This window comes from Atta colombica, unplaced genomic scaffold (assembly GCF_001594045.1).
Source record: "Atta colombica isolate Treedump-2 unplaced genomic scaffold, Acol1.0 scaffold136, whole genome shotgun sequence".
Taxonomy (NCBI): domain Eukaryota; kingdom Metazoa; phylum Arthropoda; class Insecta; order Hymenoptera; family Formicidae; genus Atta; species Atta colombica.
The window spans coordinates 890,449-909,985 of NW_017259224.1; the positions used below are offsets into that span (position 1 = coordinate 890,449).

General features: G+C 32.7%; 1 protein-coding gene across 1 annotated transcript in view; it reads right to left on the bottom strand.

Annotated features, from left to right (window-relative positions):
* Positions 1 to 16,603, bottom strand: part of LOC108684610 (alpha,alpha-trehalose-phosphate synthase [UDP-forming]) — a 20,887-nt gene extending 4,284 nt beyond the window's left edge. The window contains exons 1-7 of the mRNA XM_018189024.1: positions 15,948 to 16,603; positions 8,651 to 8,807; positions 1,910 to 2,074; positions 1,347 to 1,575; positions 954 to 1,270; positions 475 to 848; positions 110 to 301 (exon numbers count right to left, since the gene is read on the bottom strand). Coding sequence (XP_018044513.1) covers positions 110 to 301; positions 475 to 848; positions 954 to 1,270; positions 1,347 to 1,575; positions 1,910 to 2,074; positions 8,651 to 8,807; positions 15,948 to 16,066 — 1,553 coding nt within the window. The 5' untranslated portion in view covers positions 16,067 to 16,603. The remainder of the gene's footprint in view (positions 1 to 109; positions 302 to 474; positions 849 to 953; positions 1,271 to 1,346; positions 1,576 to 1,909; positions 2,075 to 8,650; positions 8,808 to 15,947) is intronic.
* Positions 16,604 to 19,537: the final 2,934 nt, after the last annotated feature.

Genomic DNA, 19,537 nt, shown 5'->3' on the forward strand with positions numbered 1-19,537 from the left:
TATATATATATATATATATTTGTATATTACCTTAGGGATAATCTCCCGTTCATGCGCATGCGCTGGTCGGGCCCAGTCATGCACATCTTTTAACAGATCTGATACCTACTTGCTCAAATAATCGTCGAAATCATCCATAGTCACGGGCTGCATTGTAGTAGCGCCCACGGAGTCGTGCTCCTCGAGAGATCCCATGACCTGAAGGAAGGACTTCATCCAGTAGTTAACATCATATATTCTCTCACGCCGACGTAAGTGATTCATTCTTAATGTGCGTTCGTCCTCGGGCATGGTGAGCGCTCTGTTAAAATCAGTGTTTAAATCTGGTTTTATTTCATTGTAGACCATCAAAGTGCATCTTAATTAAAACTAGAGTACATAATATAGAAGAGTGAAACTTTGATTCGACAAATAGTATCTAATTTATTCTATTTAAACAATTTCCTTATGTTTTATTATTGAAATGGACAATACCTGTGAATCACCTCTGCGGCCTCGTCGATCTCATAAGGATTGCAAATCAAAGCTTCATGCATCATTTCGCCGGCTCCAGCGAAAGGCGACACTATCAGCACACCCGGCGGTGTATTGATTTGACAGGCAACGAATTCCTTGGCGACTAAATTCATACCGTCCCGGAGTGGTGTGACGAGAGCGACGGCAGCATCCCTGTAGAACGCCGCTAGCTCGTCCTGACTCACGCAGCCGTAAATGTAACGTATGGGCGACCAATTGGGTGTTGTGAAGCGACCGTTTATGCAGCCGATCAGTTGATCCATCTCGAGTTTCAAATCCTGATACTCGCGGACGTCCGTACGTGAGGGTACTGCGATTTGAAGCATCGTCACCTAACATACGCCACGTGATTGAATATGACTGTAAAACAGCTCCGATAGCATCGGCAACTACTTTTGCGAAGCAAGAGCTTGCGAGTAAACGTATTAGATAATGACCTGTTCGCGATGCTCGGGATGTTTCTCCAACAGCATCTCGAAAGCTTTCAATCTGTGAACCAGGCCCTTCGTATAATCGAGTCGATCGACGCCGAGGACGATCTTCTGATTCGACTGCATGACTTTTGTTGCGGTCTCTGCCAATGAAACGAACCTATCGAATGGTATACCGATAGGCAGCGGTCTTACTCGCACCGTTCTACCACCGTGTTCAACCAATAGATTTTTACGATCCACTCTGCAACCGAGACACCTCTGGCAGCAATCGACGAAGTTCAGGCAATAATCTTGAATGTGGAAACCCACCATGTCGCATCCTAAGCCATAAAGAGAATTATGTTAGAAATTTGAGAAAAGTTATTCAAGACAATCTATCTACGCGATATCACTCACCCAGCATACCCTGCAGGATTTCGTCGGCCCACGGGAACAGTCTGAAGATATCCCATGGAGGAAAGGGTATGTGAAGGAAGAAACCTAATTTAAGCTTGAGATTCTTCTCTTCGGCCGCCTGTCTGATCCAATTAGCGGCCAACATCAAATGATAATCGTGGACCCATACCAATGGCGTACCGTTCTGCTGGTTCTCTTGTTCCTTATGAATTTGTTCCAATGCACCAACCTCAAATCAGACAGAATCATTTGGGAGAGCTGATAAATCATTTCATTATTACGATCATATTTCGAGAATACTGCGTATAATATTTCTTTATAATATCACTTAATTCATAATAAATTTTAATTTCTTTTTGTAGTGTGAGAATAATAAATATTATTATAACATTAGATATTACTACATTTGCTACTGAAAAGGAAATATTGAATTAAAAGTAAATTGCGAGGTCTAATGACATTGAGGAGGGGAATTAATGAGATGAGTGGGAATAAAAAATGTTTTCAAACTATAAAAATGCGATCAATATCACAAGTGTCGATCAATATCACAAGAATCATACTGTCTTCGCGGCGAACTGTTCGTTGACCGCGGAATACGCGCGCCAATGTTCCGCGATGAAAGTCGCTCGATCAGGCATAGAATGGAAGAGAGGCCAGAAGGTTCCATTGCAGCATCCGTTGTAATACGAGTCAAAGATGCCGGCATCAACGTGAACCGCTACTACCTGAAAATAAAGAGAGAAAGAGATTGAGACGGGGGGAATATCTCGTCATGTTTCTCCGCAATCATTCGTACTCATGATACGCATTTCTGTCGCTATTCAAGAGGATTAATTTGAGTTACAAGCATGAGAGTACAATGCAATCGTCATGTCAGATAGTGTCAAAATACGGAAAATATTCTTGGCAAACCTGTCAGTGAGTACAATTGTTTTTAGGTGCTCCACATATAAAATAAATAAGTAATGTCATACAGCCGTGCATGTCATGCATATATCGCATATACATGCATGTATGATTAATAATAATAATAATTATTATTATTAATGATATTATATATTAATTATTAATTATAATAATAATCATTGTTAAATATACGGTTCATTTAGAATAATAATGTCTAGCAATAATCATATATAAAATCATGATTATTGCGTGCGTTTTGATTCGTTTTATTAATTCACAAAATAAACATTAAATGACTTAACTTTATGTATCATTTTTTTCTTTGGATTTTGAATTTATCCTACAAAGAAATGGTAATTAAGAATTAAAGAAAATAATAGTCAATAATGGTTTAAATAAAAAAAATTAATAATACATATTTATCATTATGTCATTAATAATAAGTTAATACATTAACGAATATATTAATATGATATGAATACTTCGAACTGTAATTTGTTAACTTTTTTATTCTCCTTAACCAGCTCGTATTATGTTTTTTAATTGGATGTATCGAACTTGATTAACGATTAATTAAAAACTATTCTGCATAATTTATGTCAAGTTGAATTATTATTGATCACATTGTTTTGATAAAGATTTTAGACAAAAGAACTTCAACAAAAGCTATCTTAAAAAAGCTATTTTAAAAAAGCTATCTTAAAAAAAAAATCAGAAAAAAATATATTTTTAAAAGCTTCTAGCTTTATAATATGTTTAAAATATACACACATCAACCTCAAGAGTCATTATAAATTCAACGGAAACGATATCGCAACGCAAGAAATTGATTCAATAACAAGAAATAAAACAGAGTGAATATCAGCTATTATATCAAATGTACGTAAAGCCTAGTTTTGTTTAATCCCGAAACATATAGGTGTAATAGCCTTAAAAAATCAGATTATTTTCTTCATATATTCGATTTTGATTGGCCAATATATCTCACAGCTTAAAACTTACTAAACCTATTGTATGTTTCAGGACTTACCGGTACTCTCTTGAATGTCATTCGTTATCCCGCGAAATTCTGTTATTTTGTCAACGACATTGCCTTCTTTATTTCCGATTACTCGCGTGAAAACAGGCCGTGCCAAGAAAGATCACTCCTGACGCAAATGAGCAATCGCTGACGGGCGATAACGCGGTTTAATACTTCTACGATAGACATAATCAACCGCGGCCTGGTCGTCGGTTTGTTATTTCTCCGGACGGATATCGCCGCTTTACGGGCACATTAATTAAGAGAGGTCAGGGAAAGCGATGCGGCTTTCTTTATCCGTACATGCGTCCGGATTGGGAGATCGTCGCGCATTGTTTTATCGCTCGAAAAAGAAAAATCTCATGCTCGCACATCGGCGAAGTTGCTTAACCGCGTCACGATAAAATATATATCAATTCACCGACAGTGAATTTTTTAATCGTCGAGCGAGATCGGGAAACAAGCGATGACCTCGATCGATTTTAATTTGAGGGATCGCGGGGTCAGAATTATGTTAATGCTGCCGCTTCAAATTACAAACGTCACGTTAAAGCGTTATAAATGCAATTAAAAAATCGTAACAATGTATTTATGGGGATCAGTTTTTCAAGAAGTTTCTCAGGCAAGAAGTCTAATCAAATTTGGTGCAAACGATTTGAGAAATACGCAATCAAGAAATTTCAAATTGATTGAGTTGTTATCCAATAGTTACGAAGAAAAGATTTTAAAAACATCGAATCATGTTTGCGAGAAAAGATGCTTGGAAATTGAAAACAACAAACAAAAGATTTCGTATTATACTAGTTTTGACTGGTATACTGATTGATATACTGACGTATATCATTCGCGGCGCAATTTTTTTGGACGATGATCTCAGATCTTTCTCATTATTAACATAGTTATCTTTGTTATTTAGAAGTATCGGAGATTCAAAATCGCAAAGGCGGATTATTATGAAAATGTGTATCTTACATCTCTGTTTCGTCCAACAGCTCATTTAAGGAAATAATGAAAATACTTTACGAAATTTTTTACAAATACTCGTAATTGCTCGTTATCGCGTGTCTCGCAAGCGTACTCCACGTGACATGACATGATAATCAGCTTTTCCCCCTTGCAACGTTGTTTTTCCTTCTCGTCTTCTTTGTTTCCTATATGCTCATTGTGTTATGCAAACATATTATTGAACGTCCCGGCCAGTGATAGACGGCAAAATAGGGCGGCTGAGCAACGGACGACGTATATAGCCACTGACGAAACGCTAATGATAGTAATGATGAAATCAATGCAAGGCGGAAAATTAAGTTGCAGAATAAAGTAGGAGGAAGAAACTTTTACAGTGTGACAGTAAAAAAACAATTTGTTAGCGTCGATAATCCAAGCGGTATCGAAAATCAACAAGTCATTGCCTTTATTGCTTTCACATAATTAGGGAGACTTTTCCGGAGAACAAGAAAGGTAGTATTTATGTATATTGCACATTTGTGTGGTATTTAATTCTACTTAATACAAAATAAACTTAGAAAACATATTTTAGACAAAAAGTCCAAATTCAGAACGTAAGACATCTTAAGCGGCGTCTGCAATGAAATTTAAAGGCATAAAATTTAAGTTTTAAGTCAAATCGTAAAAAAATAACCAATCAGATGAATGTGAAAATATTAACTATGATTATTCTCAAATTCGATTAATTGATTCAATTTCTCACAGTTTAAATCTTATCTTATCGCTTTACGAGAATGATCTAAAATACGTCTAAAATGCGTCTAAGGGTGCGATCTATTTAAAATGCTTTGAAACATTTGTAGCGTCAAGTGAACCGTAGCCTAAAAGATAAGATAAAGATGTCTTATAAGACGTCTTATGTCCTGATTTTAGATTTCGCGTTGGAGAAATATTTTTTTAATAAAATATCTTTTTAAAAAAAACATCTCTCTGAAAAAAGATATCTCTTTAAAACAGCTTTAATAATAATATATCCTTTCCTTTATATTTTCATAGCATCAAGTATCAAGCATAAAGTATACATAAAGCTTTTATATTTTTATTATTTTGAAGTCATTATTTGTAATTAAAATAATAATTAGATAAATAATTAGATAAATAATTAGATAAATAATTATTATTTTGATTACAAATAATAATTTCTCTCTATTCATAATTTTTCGAGATATTTGCTTAAATATGGAATCGCAATCGTGATTTGCATAACGAAAATATCAAATTACGAGTTAACAATTCTTTCTGTTTTAGCCAATTACGATGGACGTTACATCGTGATTGAAATAGAACTGGGCAACCATTAATTGTAATCATCATTTCATAATCAAATATAAAAAATTAATACTTTCTGGGATTAGTGTTGTCTTCTCTTCTTTCCTCTGTCGGTTGAATAAAAACTATGCCATTGTGAATTTCACGTAACGATAATAATCGTTCGTCGCCACGCAGCCTGCCGATCGCGCCGGGCTTAATCACCGCCCTGTTTTATTTAACGATGTCGAAGGCTATCAAGGCTATCGCTTGGACATCATTATCCACAATCTTGAAGACTCTTGCGGCGATTCACGTGATCCATCGCAACGTTCGCGCGTGGGTGTACATGATGTCCGTTAATCTGTTAATCACTGACATAGCATACCGACAGCTAGCTAAAAGTCAATCATTTCACAAACGATAGGCTTGCAACGCTGTTATACAATTGATAGCCCGATTGACCTCGTGACACGAATATCCGTGACAGTGCCAGACATTTTGGACTTATTTACACATAAAATTGTATTAGGCGACTGATAACATTAGGTGTGTATTTTTTTAGTACAAAAACTATACTGTTATTTCTATTTATTTGGCCAAATTATTTAACTGTCGACAATAGCGTTTGGTTAACGGTTTCATCCTTAAGGGCTTTTAATGAAACACACCTTTCACATCTTATTAGATGCACATGAAACATCTTCATGCCTTCAAAATTACTGCAGTTTGTAATACAATCATTTGCATGTATTGTGAGACACAGTACCTTCATTAAGAACAGAGAAAATTATATGCATTATTAATTATTATAAATAGCTAAAGCTTCGTCGCTCATCGTGTTCACTGTTATTTTCTAAAATTATGTGCATCATTAAATTATAAAATACGGTGTTTCAGATAATTCGATATCAGTCTTACAAATATACGATAAGGAGATAAATTATTTGACTTTACAAAAATTATATCAGAACATTAAAGAAAAAGAAAAATTCGCTAAAACTTTTGCATGCATCTAATAATATTAATAAAAGTAATTAATAATAAAAAAAGAAAAGAAAAAAGAAAAACAATAATGATGCTAATAATAATAATAATGGATAATGCTAAACGCACTTAATGTTATATATTTTTATATTAATTGTGATACATGAAAATGCATGTTCATCCAAATTCTCGGAGATGAACTATTAAATTGGAAATCGAAAATCAATCAATCCAGTTCACACGTAGCGCAGATAAATATGATTCTCGTACATACATAATACGTGATTGATACCGTTGTGCCGGATATATACGTGTCCAAACGTAGGAATTTCAACATTTGTTTCCTACATCATTTTTTCTACAAAGGAAAACAGGTCACCGAACATTTCTCTGTTCATATCAGAAATGTTCCAATAAAAACTGTTAAAGTGCGCCGTTTTTATCGTGTTGTTTCAATCTAGCTAACGACAAAGTAGTTTACGACAATTAGTAATATATGAAGTGCGCGCATTAATCACTATAAAAGCTTTATGCTCTACGTGTAGTAAGTACGTGAAAGAGAATAAAATAATCGTTTCTCAGAAGGCACAGTTGTCGCGTTGCTTTCGTCGAAAAATACGCGACATTGCCGTGAAAAGTCTATTTTCTAAACAAGTACATAAGCTGTTATGAACTATCGCTGAATTTTCTAGAAAAAAATAAAAGACATCTCCGAATTGATCTACTTTACTTTTTTCTACATTGTAAAAAGCAATTTTCGCATAGTCGATATAATGCAATTCGCAAACTCTTTGCAAATCAGTTACTTCATAAATGATTCGCAATCAAGTAATTTTATGTTAACTGTTAATAAATCTAGTATCAACCTAATTTATATAAGTCGCCAATGCTCTTATTCAATATATAGTTATTTTACATCAAAACAATGATTTTTGATACTATAAATTTATATATCGAATAGCGTTGATCCTAGTTGTTACTTTAGTTGAAAGGAAATTGCTGTCGTTATATTATTGTCGACGCTGCTTGCAGCAAAAGATGATCATTTCGAAACATTGGCGTATGGAATATTACAGATTGATTGAGGTGGGGAACGGTGACTATTCTCTCTGCCACGCGGTACACATTGTCAATGCCAAGCATAATATAATACTTCGAGTAATAGAAATAGCGACAATGATAACGCACCATTTGGTCCACCTGAGTTCTGAGTTCTGAAAATCTTTCTTGACCTCATTTTAGTTTAAATACTCAGAAGACCTTCGTGAATACCTCTATACTTAATATTTAAATATTTTAAAAGATTGAAGACCTTAAAAAGGTACTGCTACGACTTGGTGATTGAGAACGAAAATCTCAAAAGCAAGTTTCAACTTTTAAATTATTAATAACCTTTATATAAGTTCGAATATTAACTCTCCGAAATTGATAGGTCTATTGGACTCACTCAACTATAAATCTTTGTAAAAAATGTCAAATAATTCAATTTTCTTTAAGTTGTGTTGCAAATTTTTTATTTTTAATAAAAATTTGCAGATACAACTTGAAGAAAAAAAAATGTGTAATAATGTGTAATTGCTCCTTTTTTAATGAGTTATATTATTTTGGTTCCTTGAAATTAATTAATATTTTTTAATTAGCATAAATTAACATAAACTATTATAAAAATTTTTAGAAACGCATATCCATCTCAAAAAATGTCAATTTAGGAGACAAAAACATTGCAAAACTTTAAGGGAATGCGAGAAAAAAATTGTTTGATTTAAATATGTGAGTCGCGATTGTCTGCACATTGTGACGCAACAATCAATGAGCATATTTATAACGTAAAACCAACGTGGCAATAAAATATTAATTATAAGTATGTGATATAGTATAACAAATTTATGATTGTCCTAGCGATTTAACTGTTGTCTCGAAAAATTTGCACACAAAAGAATCAAAGTGATTTCTAACTATGCGGATTAAATAACTGCGGATTAAATAACGGATTAAATAACTTTTTTCTTTTTTTCTATGTATGAACAATCATAAAAAAACATTACGACTACAAGATCATGGTTACGTAAAGCGCCGCAAAGCGGTCGTAACAAAATATCAAGACGTTGCAATTAATCGTCGTTAAGTGACTCACCTTACGCGATAATAGACCAGCCGTCGGCGTGCGATCGTTGGGATCTGATTCGGGAATTGGCTCATTCGGATTTTCCATGTGCATACCTGGCCATCCGACCCACACTCCATTTCCGTTTATAACAACAGGCGCTACCGCGGTTACCAGACCACCAGCGCTGTAAAAGAAAGAGAAATTCACGAAAAGATGAGCAAAAATAAACAGCTCGTAAAAAGTAAGAGTTTCAGATTTAAAAGAATAAATTTTCTTTTAAAATAATTTTTATAAAGATTTTATGATTTTATGAGAATTAGAATTAGAGAGGAAAGGGTATGTAGGATAGTCTCTCATTTTATTTAAATAAATTGTTATTATAATTCTAAAAAAGATATAATGTAAAAAAAATTACTATAATTTTAAAAAATTAAATATTTTGTTATAAAATTATTTATTTATATAAAAAATAGCTCTTTCTTTATCTCTTATAAAAAACATTCAGCTGTATTAATATTGAATGCTGATATTTTGAAAAATATTACAAAAGTTTCGTTACCATTATATCGTTAACAGTAATGCCTATATGTGAGCTCTAAAACAGAGTTCTAATTATATCTGATATTTTAATTTGATCGTTAACATTAATAAAACAGAAAACAATTTGATAATCGCATTAAGCATATTCTTGAATTTTAACTGCTTTCCATTTCAACTGTTTACAATGCATACATTAAATACATAGAATAAAAAGAATATAAAAATACAAAATTTAATATTGCTCGTTTTTCACCATAGAATTAAAAAATAGGAAAAATAGAATGTAAATGTCTAATTGTAGGAAACAAAGTTTAAGGTCAATATTCATAATTGGTTCTTATATATTTAAGGTCGTCTTAAGTATATTTATATAATAAGACGATCTTACTCTAAGATGTTATAAATAAATCAAAGAAAAGTATTTAGTATCTTAAAACATTATTTAAGATGATTTTGAAATAAGAACCGGCTATGAATATTGGCCTGAGATCACTATCAGAACGTGTCTCGACTCTTTAATGAAAAGTTGATAGTATTGTTATCTTACAACAATTTTATTTCAAATGTAAATTTCAAGACAGCGAAAAAAAATCTTGTGAGAATTGATGTTAAAAAATATGTGCTTGTATTCTCGTCATTTTATAGCTTAATTTCGCTTGTAGTTTAATCGTAAATGAAAGAAACACATTTCTCGCGTGTAAAAGTATATTAGAGAGAGCGTACGTGATTGTAATATACCGTATTAATTGATCGTCGCGGTTTTATTAAGACGCGATTGTCGTAATTAATTATACATTTAGCGAACACATTCAAGCGCGACATTGAGTATAATAACTAACTTGTTTACGCAATGCATCGTCGATTATATGCTCGCCTTGCTTGTAAGCAACTAAAAGAGTTCTTAAAATACGTTGAAACTGTCGAAAGTACGTAACGCGTGAACTTCGATCATTGCGTGGGTATCGATCATGCTGTTTTTGTATGCGATACAATTCACTAATTAGTCAACGCATATCTATATTTTCAAGCAAACTTTGTCAACATCGCGCACGATTTAGTTTTTCTCTCCGTTGAATTGATCAAAGAATATGTGAATGAAAAAGGAGACAGTATAGATTCTCATGTGAACTATGCTGTGCCTTGTGATTACTTTCTGATTGATCTTTACGTACACAGAAAAAAACAATTTTCCTGAAATATCTATAAAAAATTTAGAATAAAGAAAAAAAAAATATATATATATATTTTTTTTTATTTTTATATATATAAAATAGGACTTTTAATAATTGTAAAAATATAATACAGATTTAAGGGGGCTACTTTGGAGCGCGGTAAGAGCGCAATTTATACTTATATAATCATTAATAGTATTAAAAGATGTTAATTTGAACGGTTTTTAGCCATCTTCAGCAAATACATAATTAATACATAACAAAGAATATCTTCTATCCAGTCAGAAAATGAAAAAAGCACAAACATCGTACAAAGAAGTTACTCTTCTTGGTTAACAAGTGATTGCGTTCTCAATCCCATATAACACTGCAGTTAATTACAATATTGAGTAAATGAAAAAGATTTATATAAAACATGTTATGATGAAACTTAAAAATCGTCAAGATGTATCGAATATTCTTAACTGTTTCACTTTCTAAGAATGTAATCTATAAAAAATTTAGTTAAATATAAATCCGAAGATAAATAGTTTATCAAAAAATGTTCTTTTTCTAATTATTAGGTGCTTTTTATAGATTTTTAGATGCTGAAAAAACAAGGTTGCGAACCAAATTTTACCAGCACGTTAAATTTCTGAAATATTGAGGTTTAATGTACAAAAAATATTTTTTTTTGCGATATTTTACATTTTTTTTAAAAAGCTCACAAAAATCTGTATTAAATTCTTTATATTGTGATTGAAAAATAAGAAATTCAGATTAAAGAAATACCTTTTAGGAGATGAGCAGTAATATATTCATGACTTCTGATCAAAATTTTAGGATGCCTATTACTAATATTTTTTTACAAAAAAATGTCAAGTGTTGCAAAAAGCCATTTTGAATCTTAAATATTACGAAAACCTATTAAATTTGATTTGCAGCATGATTTTCAGCATCCAAAAATTTATAAGAAACCTTATCTAGTTCAAAAGAATTTTTTGCTGTAATTTTGTTTTATTATCAATATATTATCAATATTATCAATTACGTAAGAATTTTAAGTATGATAAGCAATATTGCAAAAAATTTTAATATTTTAGCAATATTGTATTGATTTGTCGCAATAATATCAGACGATGTAGCAAAAAAAAAGGATAAGTTTACAGAAACTGAATTGAACGATATACGTGTCGACATACGTGTGCAACAAACAGATTCGACGCAATCAAGCGCATTGATACGTCCCATGTCGAAAATTGAGTTCGTATTATCACTTCAGAATGATAATCAAAAAACCTGTTCGCATCAGTGTTTTTCCATGACCCGGTGTGAGTCTTTTATACGAGAATACATCTCGATTGTGAGCTGCGATATTCATCTCGTGTGGTCAGTCTAAGAGTACATGCGGATGCGACTGGCAAACATGCGATAGACACGTGCGACAATTATGATGCTATATAGCGTCCGTATATCGGCCGCTTTGAGAAATTAATTGTGGTAATTGTGCTCGAGCACCTCGTGTATATACATATTATGATACAGGCGATACACGTAGCCTAATTTACCTTTTCGTTAACCTAATTCATCTTTCCATTCTTAGCCAAGAACATTTTACTTCATAAAAATCGATTGCTCGAGCATAATTATGTGCTCATCCTGAAAAATATTATAATAAAAATAATATTGATGGAAAAACATTCGCGAAATAGTTGAGATAGCATACAAAAAATTAATTTTTTTATAATAAAAAAAATTGATTTATAAGAAATTACTGTAACATAATAGAAGTGGGTTGCCAATTAATTTGATAAACATTATTTCTGAAATGAAATTGTATTTACGATATTCAAAATACTATTAAATTCATAATGTTAAATTATATTCAATTAGAGTTTTTTTAAAATCATTTTTATAAGTCGCCTATTTGCTCCTTGAATTAAATTAACAATTTAATTCAAGAAAATATATATTTGACTAAAGTTTATTATTTACTAAATGCATATATAATATAAATGATGTTTACTTTGAAACTAAACAGGGAAGTAGATTGATTGATTAACGCATATAGAAGTTAAAAACAATACAGTATTATTAATTCATCAAGAAGTTACCATTGTTCCTTTGATATCTAATAGTGAATTGGACATCTTTTTGCGATAAAAAAATATATGATTTAATTGAATATAAGAAAAATAGAAATCAAAGATTGATTATGAAAAATAATTTTTTCTTTGCACAGTTTGTATTTTCATTTCGCAATTTTCTATTTCTGCTGCATAAATTTCGGGATATAAACATTGTGAATGTAAAAAGGCGGATACAAACTTATTGCGTACCCACGAATTATATCATCGTTGCGCATCGATGTAGATAGTGTGTCGCATCGTCATAACATTATTAAAATTGTGGTACACAATGATAAGTGAAGACAGTTTGTCGAATCATTGAATTATTATGCAATACACGGATATACAAGTTTGATATTCGCCAATTAAGATGATTCTAAAGGTGATTCTATACGATCAATAATAGAGAAGACCAGAACTCATTGGCACTGGATTTATGTACTTATAACGGAAGAAACAAAGGAAAAGTTACCGCGAAATATTTCTTTTATAACATAGATACTTTTCTCTAAGTTTTATTTAAGTCAAACAAATATTACAATAGAAAAAAAAAAAATCTGATTCAAGAGAAAGCAAGCAAATTTTTGAACATATTTCATAATTTTGTAATAGATCTTGTATTTTAATTTGTTATTGCCTTTTATAATTTCGTATTAATGTTTACAATATTTATTACACTACAATATATTATGACATAAATCCTAATAAAGCGATACTGATGTTCGAGAATCAAGATCCAGATAATCCTCTACACCGAAAGCGCAATTTTACTGACGAATCTAAAAATTTAGATCCGAAAAATAATTTTGCTGGATCATCAAAACAATTAGATAGGACGACTAAATTGGTTGCTAGAATATCATTTTGCAGCATTACTCATTATACTTAAGATACTTGCAAAATTATTTTGATGGTTTAGCAAACTTTCAGATCTATATCTAACTAAATTTTTAGCTTCTTCAGCAAAATTGCTCTTTCAGTGTACATTAATCTATCAATATTAACCATACGATCAGTAATATTGTTGGTTCATTACTGATAGATTAGTGATCATATAGGGTCACCTTAAGAATTCGCATTAATCTATCCCGATTTGGAATACACAGATCTCGCGTGACATTTTGTAAGAGTTATCATTTATATGCTCGCGATTAGATTACGCCTATCAAAAAAAGTTATTTTGAATGTGATTAAGAAAAACGCCTCGTGCATGTTCGTTCGCAAAGTTCGATCTCTTTTATCAATTCAATTAATCTTCTTCTCTTATTTGGACGTCTTCTTCACTGATGATGATACGGCCAGAATTCAATTAATCGCTTGGTACTATCAATCATTCTTCGGTCAATCGGTCAGATTTTACAGTACGCATCGAATTTTTTCGATCGCTGGTGGCATGTCACAAATACAGCAATGTAAACAATGTCGCGTATAAAATCAAATCGTCATATTTGTCAAATAGGAAGTCGCGGTGGGAAGACTATCACTCTCTAAACACGAAAATTTTAAGTTAAATTTTATTATTCGCATTTTGTCGTTCTTATTACATCACAGATGCTATTAACTATCTATATATATATTCGTTTATTTTCTGATACGACGCGCCTTTTATTGAAATAATCGCTCTTTTTGTTTATGACATATGCACGTTTGCCATCTTTCCTTCTACCTCATTCGGAGTGAAACGTGCACTCTTAAACGTTCCTCTTATAATTTTCCACGCGTTATTAAGAGAGTGACCTTATTTTAGATAATTATAAACACAGTATTTTCATAATTATAAATTTTTTCACAATAATTCGCTCTGCATAAAAAAAAATTAAATTTCAAGATCAAACTGATTCAAAATATTTAAAAAAATTTGTTGTTACGGTCCGTTTTCTCTAATAGATTAATTTTTAGAAAAAGAAAAAAGTAAGTTGAATCAAAATTAAAGTTATATTAGTGGAAACGGACATTAAACTCTTTTTAATAAATTCCATCTTGTTAATCGTGTTACGTATTTTTATTTTGAAAGGGTTAAATGCAATCGAGACGAGAGAACAAGTCGGTGTACCGTAAGATACAAATCATTGTTATGCTATAGAAATATTCTGTAGTTTGACTGTATCTTATGTAAAGATAACGAGACAGTAGCGAATAATGTAACTCTAAAGACGACACATAATCGTAAATAATTTGTCGTTATATCAAGCCACGGTTTTTCAGTTAAATATATAAAAAACGAGATGTAAGTGACATGAATGTCGACAACTTTGAATGTTGTAAATGACACTACGATTCTTAAAAAAGAATCGCTCGAGTAATAATTACAATAATAGTACAGTCCATTTGGTTATCATAAAAGAAAATGCGATATATATATACGCAAATGCGTGAGATATACGTATTGTATAAATAGATATATAAAAACAAAACTTCATAGTTTTAAAATAGCGAATACTATATGATGATTTGTATGAACGATGTTGCGAAATTTCAGTCATTTATGTATTAATTTATGTATTAGTACACATAATAATTTTCCGGTCTTTTACACACAATGAGTTATCCTAGGTTAATTTTCATCACTTTAGTAAATATACAAAAATTATTAAATAATTCTTACGTATACTTTAACATCTTTATATAGAAAGTATTCATAAGATTGTGTATTTATAAAATTTTATATAAATATTATAGCTAATTACTTAATAAACTTAATAAACTTTACTTAATAACTATTCCTATTACTTAATAAACTATTTCTAGTTTTAGAAAAAAAATGTATAGAACATCAGAATGTCGCGAACGACCCAATCTTTTGTACTAAGAGTCAATTAAAGTGTAAGAAATGAAATTTTTTTAAAGAACTGATTTATGCGACCGCATAAGTCATACAATCACGCCGTTCAAGGCGCAAACACTCGCGACAAACGTTGAATACGGAGTGACAGCCAAGTTCTCTCTCTTCTCGCGACTGTCATTCGATTTGCACGTGGTCTCGCGCAAAGACATAAAGCATGAACTGCGCCATTCGTGTGTAAAGAATATAGCAGATATGATAACAAAAATGAAAGAGGAAGACGATCAATGACCTCTCATTACACCGCTGGAAAGAGATAGAGACTAGCTGTCCATATCTTATTCCTCTTATTTTTGTCGCTCAATTTTACGTAGTCCGTACTTTATGTCTTTGATCTCACGCATATCTCCGTTTTTATTTTTTCGCTAGAAAGATAATACAGTGCTACAACAATGCTACAAATGCTTTGAAGCATCCTTTGACTGACCAATTAATAAAGTTCTTTCCTTTGAATCGGTCAATTTAATGCTTCAAAACACAGACTTTGATCACACCCAGACTCTCTAAAACTTTTAGAATAAATTTCATTCTGAAGAATGAAATCCCAGCCTTAAAGATTGAAAATTGAGCCAGTCTTGAGAAAGAGTGGCTCGGTTTTCTTTTTAAATGAGGTTCTACTTCAAAGAGTTCAGATAGGAGGAGAAGAAGAAAATGACACTAACCTGGCTTTGCGTTCCAACTGACCGGTTATCTCGTTCCTCTTAAGCACAAATGGCAACCTGTTGCTCACGACGATCATGCTCCCGTTGGAGGTGAAGCTGCCCGGTTCTATGGACCACATGGTGGTATCAGTATAGTATCGCGACGGGCTCACACAGGAACGTGAAGGTGAGAAGCGCGTGGCGGAACGTTTGGTGGCCGTGGTCTCTCTTAACACGGTCGTCCTTGCCAACGCGAAACGTCAAAGAGTCACGTGCGTTCAGCGCGACTCGGTAAAAAGATGCGGCTCTTTAATGTCTCTTTCTCTCTCTCTCTCTCTCTCTCTCTCTCTCTCTCTCTCTCTCTCTCTCTCTTTCTTCCTCTTATTCTCTTTGTCTATCAGAAATCGGGTCCCTCGTCTAATTATCTCGTACGCGAAAATCTTTTCGCGGTTGCAGTTTACTGTTGCTCTTGGCCAGGGTCCATGATTCACCGGCGTTTTATTCCTCGCCGGTTTACAGATCGCGGAAGGAGAGAGAGAGAGAGAGAAAGAGAGAGAGAGAGAGAGAGAGAGAGCGAAAAGTAAAGGGGGGAAAAAATATTTATAAAAGACAAGTGTGGGGAGCAGGTTGGTCGGGTTGCGCGATGCGTCACGTTACGCAGCCAGGATGACACTAAACTGAAGTCAACCAACGCCGTCGCGCTTTATTCCTCTTAAGTCGGCACGACCGTTTGGTCCAAAGTGCGCTCTCTGTAACCATATCAATGACGGAGGCCGCGACCTTTCAACCACCCGCGCGCGACCGGCCGCCCTCTCGACCGCCGCCGCCGTCATTGCGCGATCAAACAACGCTCTTCGCGACCGAGATGCCGTGGCCATCACCACCGTCAGATGTAAACACACCGGGGTAACCCCGCATCCCGTTTCGAGAACGCAAGATATCGCGGGGATTGTCCGTTCCGATCCGCGATATTCTCTGCTACTTCGAGACCGGATCTTCGACGAAAACGATTTCGGTCGCGACCATGTGACGAATGTTCGAAACGCGCTCCTAAATGCATGATCGATCACTGATCGCGAATCGTTAATCGATCATGGTCGCGTTCGTCACCTTGCAAATGAACCGCTTTCTCTCGACGTCTGCGTTATGTCAAAATTTTTTGGTGGATGATTTGTTTCACAGCGAACAATTTGTAATAGAGACTATAATAAAATTTGATGAGTAATTTGACGAGCAATTTTATTTAAAAAAAAAAGTGAAAAAGAAATATATATGTCTGTATATATTGTCTTTTTTTAATATACTATCTCATTCTAATTTACACTATCTTACTCATTCTAATTTATTGAAGTTGATAAAATCAATGGACCAATTTAAAATTTGTCATCTCATGGCTGAATTGTTATCGGATCTCTAATTTATCTAAAATTTATAATTAACGGAAAAAAAAACGATGAATCAACTGAAATTTTGATGAAAAATCCAGAATTCTAATTAAATCTGTTAGATATTTGGTTAAATCTGCTAGAATTCTAGTAGATTTAACCAGAAATCCAATAGACCAGAATTCTGATCATTCATTTTTCACTAGAATTCCAATTAATTCAACCAAATATTTTTTTCCATATAAAGGCCATTTTCGAGATAAAATTGATGAAGCAATACGAACAAGTTTATCACGGAAAGAACGATTTTGCTGAACTATCTGAAAATGGTCCTAAAAATAATTTTGTGCGATCATCAAAATAATTATTCTCTAAAATTCTCTAAAGAGTGAATTATTCTTACTCTTAAAGACTGGAAATTGAGTCTTTTCAAGACTAGCTCAATTTTTACTCTTTAGAGTGAGAATCCAAAGAATTTAGAAAATATTTAGAACACTTAAATATAATGAGCAATGTTGGAAAAAATGTTGACAATCATTTTACATAATTATTTTGATGATTTAACAAAATTATTTTCAAATTTATCTCCTAAATTTTCAAATACTTTAGCAAAATTGTATTTTCCATGCATAAATATTTTTCCATTTGGCGTGCAAACAATTTTGTTTCTAAATTACTACTAATTGTTCGATGTTCTTTACATAAGATAAGATAATACTTCACTCTTTCCATTGAATCTAGATAAGTAAAATAGCATCTTATCGATAAATTGCTTTGGTAAGATCACGACGTGTGAGAACCTCATCAGTTAAGGATTAACACTCCAATATGGGTGAAAACGATTCTTCATGGGCTTTGAAGATCTTGGAATTATTAATAACTAAAGTACAAAAAAAAAATGACATTATGTGTCTTTCTTTCTAAGTGAGTACTATATAAATGGTGACGTGGAAATTGGAATGGTTATTGGAAGGTTCAATTAGTGTTTTTCGCGGTTAAGTTCGGAAAAAGTTTTATGGTGAATTATTCGCGCCTCGACGCTAAGCGCATTTAGCCGAAAGCTGTGATATAAATATATCTGAAAAAAATGTTATCGTCACGTTGCGAATGCGTGTCACCGTCGTCGCCGTCGTCGTCGCCTTCATCATTGTCGTCATCAGCAGGCTCACGGGCAAAATGTGGAAAATTGGCACGCGTCGCGCACGCGGTGCGCGCGTTTTAATCTACGCGGAAGTATTTACATCTTTGCGGGTAGATTGATGACGCACGAGCGAAAAATAAGAGAGAGAGGAGAATAGCTACGAAAAGAATGATCTTGCTAAAAATGATTCGACGTCATTCTCCGTTGGTCGTGACACTTCTAGCACAAAGAGAGATAACGTTTCTTCTAATTGTATGCTAAAAGAACAATTTTGTTGTAGTATCTAAAACTTTAGGTTAGATAAAAATAATTGTAATAATGAACATAATTTTGTTGGACCATAAAAATAATTGTAAGAAACACCCAAGTGATGAATAATGCTGCAAAAAGACATTCTAGTAATTTTCTACATAATTATTTTGATAATCCAACAAAATTATTTTCAAATCTATAATATATCTAATTAATTTTTTAGATATCTACTTCAGCAAAATTGCCGTTTCTATATAGTTACAAAATATTCCTATATAGTTACAATTCTACATAGAAAGAACGATTTTGAAGTGTCTAAAAAAAGTTAGCTAGATACAGATCTGAAAGTAATTTTGATAGATTATAAAAATAATTACTAAGTTTTTACAAGAAATAATTACGTAGAAAAGCATAATGATTTAGACTTTTGATACTCTAGCAATCAATTTCCTACGTAATTATTTTAATGGTCCAACAAAATTATTTTCAGGTCTGTATCCAGCTAAATTCCATAGTAACATCTAATTATTGGCATAATATTGAGATATTAGCTAAATATATGCCAAAATTTAATCAATGTATTTCCAATAAATTTCTATTAGAATTTTCGGATATTTGAGCAAAACTATTCTTTTTGTGTTCTATTTAAAGAAACATTAACCTTTTGAAATTTTTGTACTAATTTTTGTGCTCAAAACGATCGATATGTACTCGCGAGTTTTAAATAATGATTCCAAATATGTGTGTGTGTGTGTGTGTGTGTGTGTGTGTGTGTGTATGTGTGTGTGTGTGTGTGTGTGTGTGTGTGTGTGTGTGTGTGTGTGTGTGTGTGT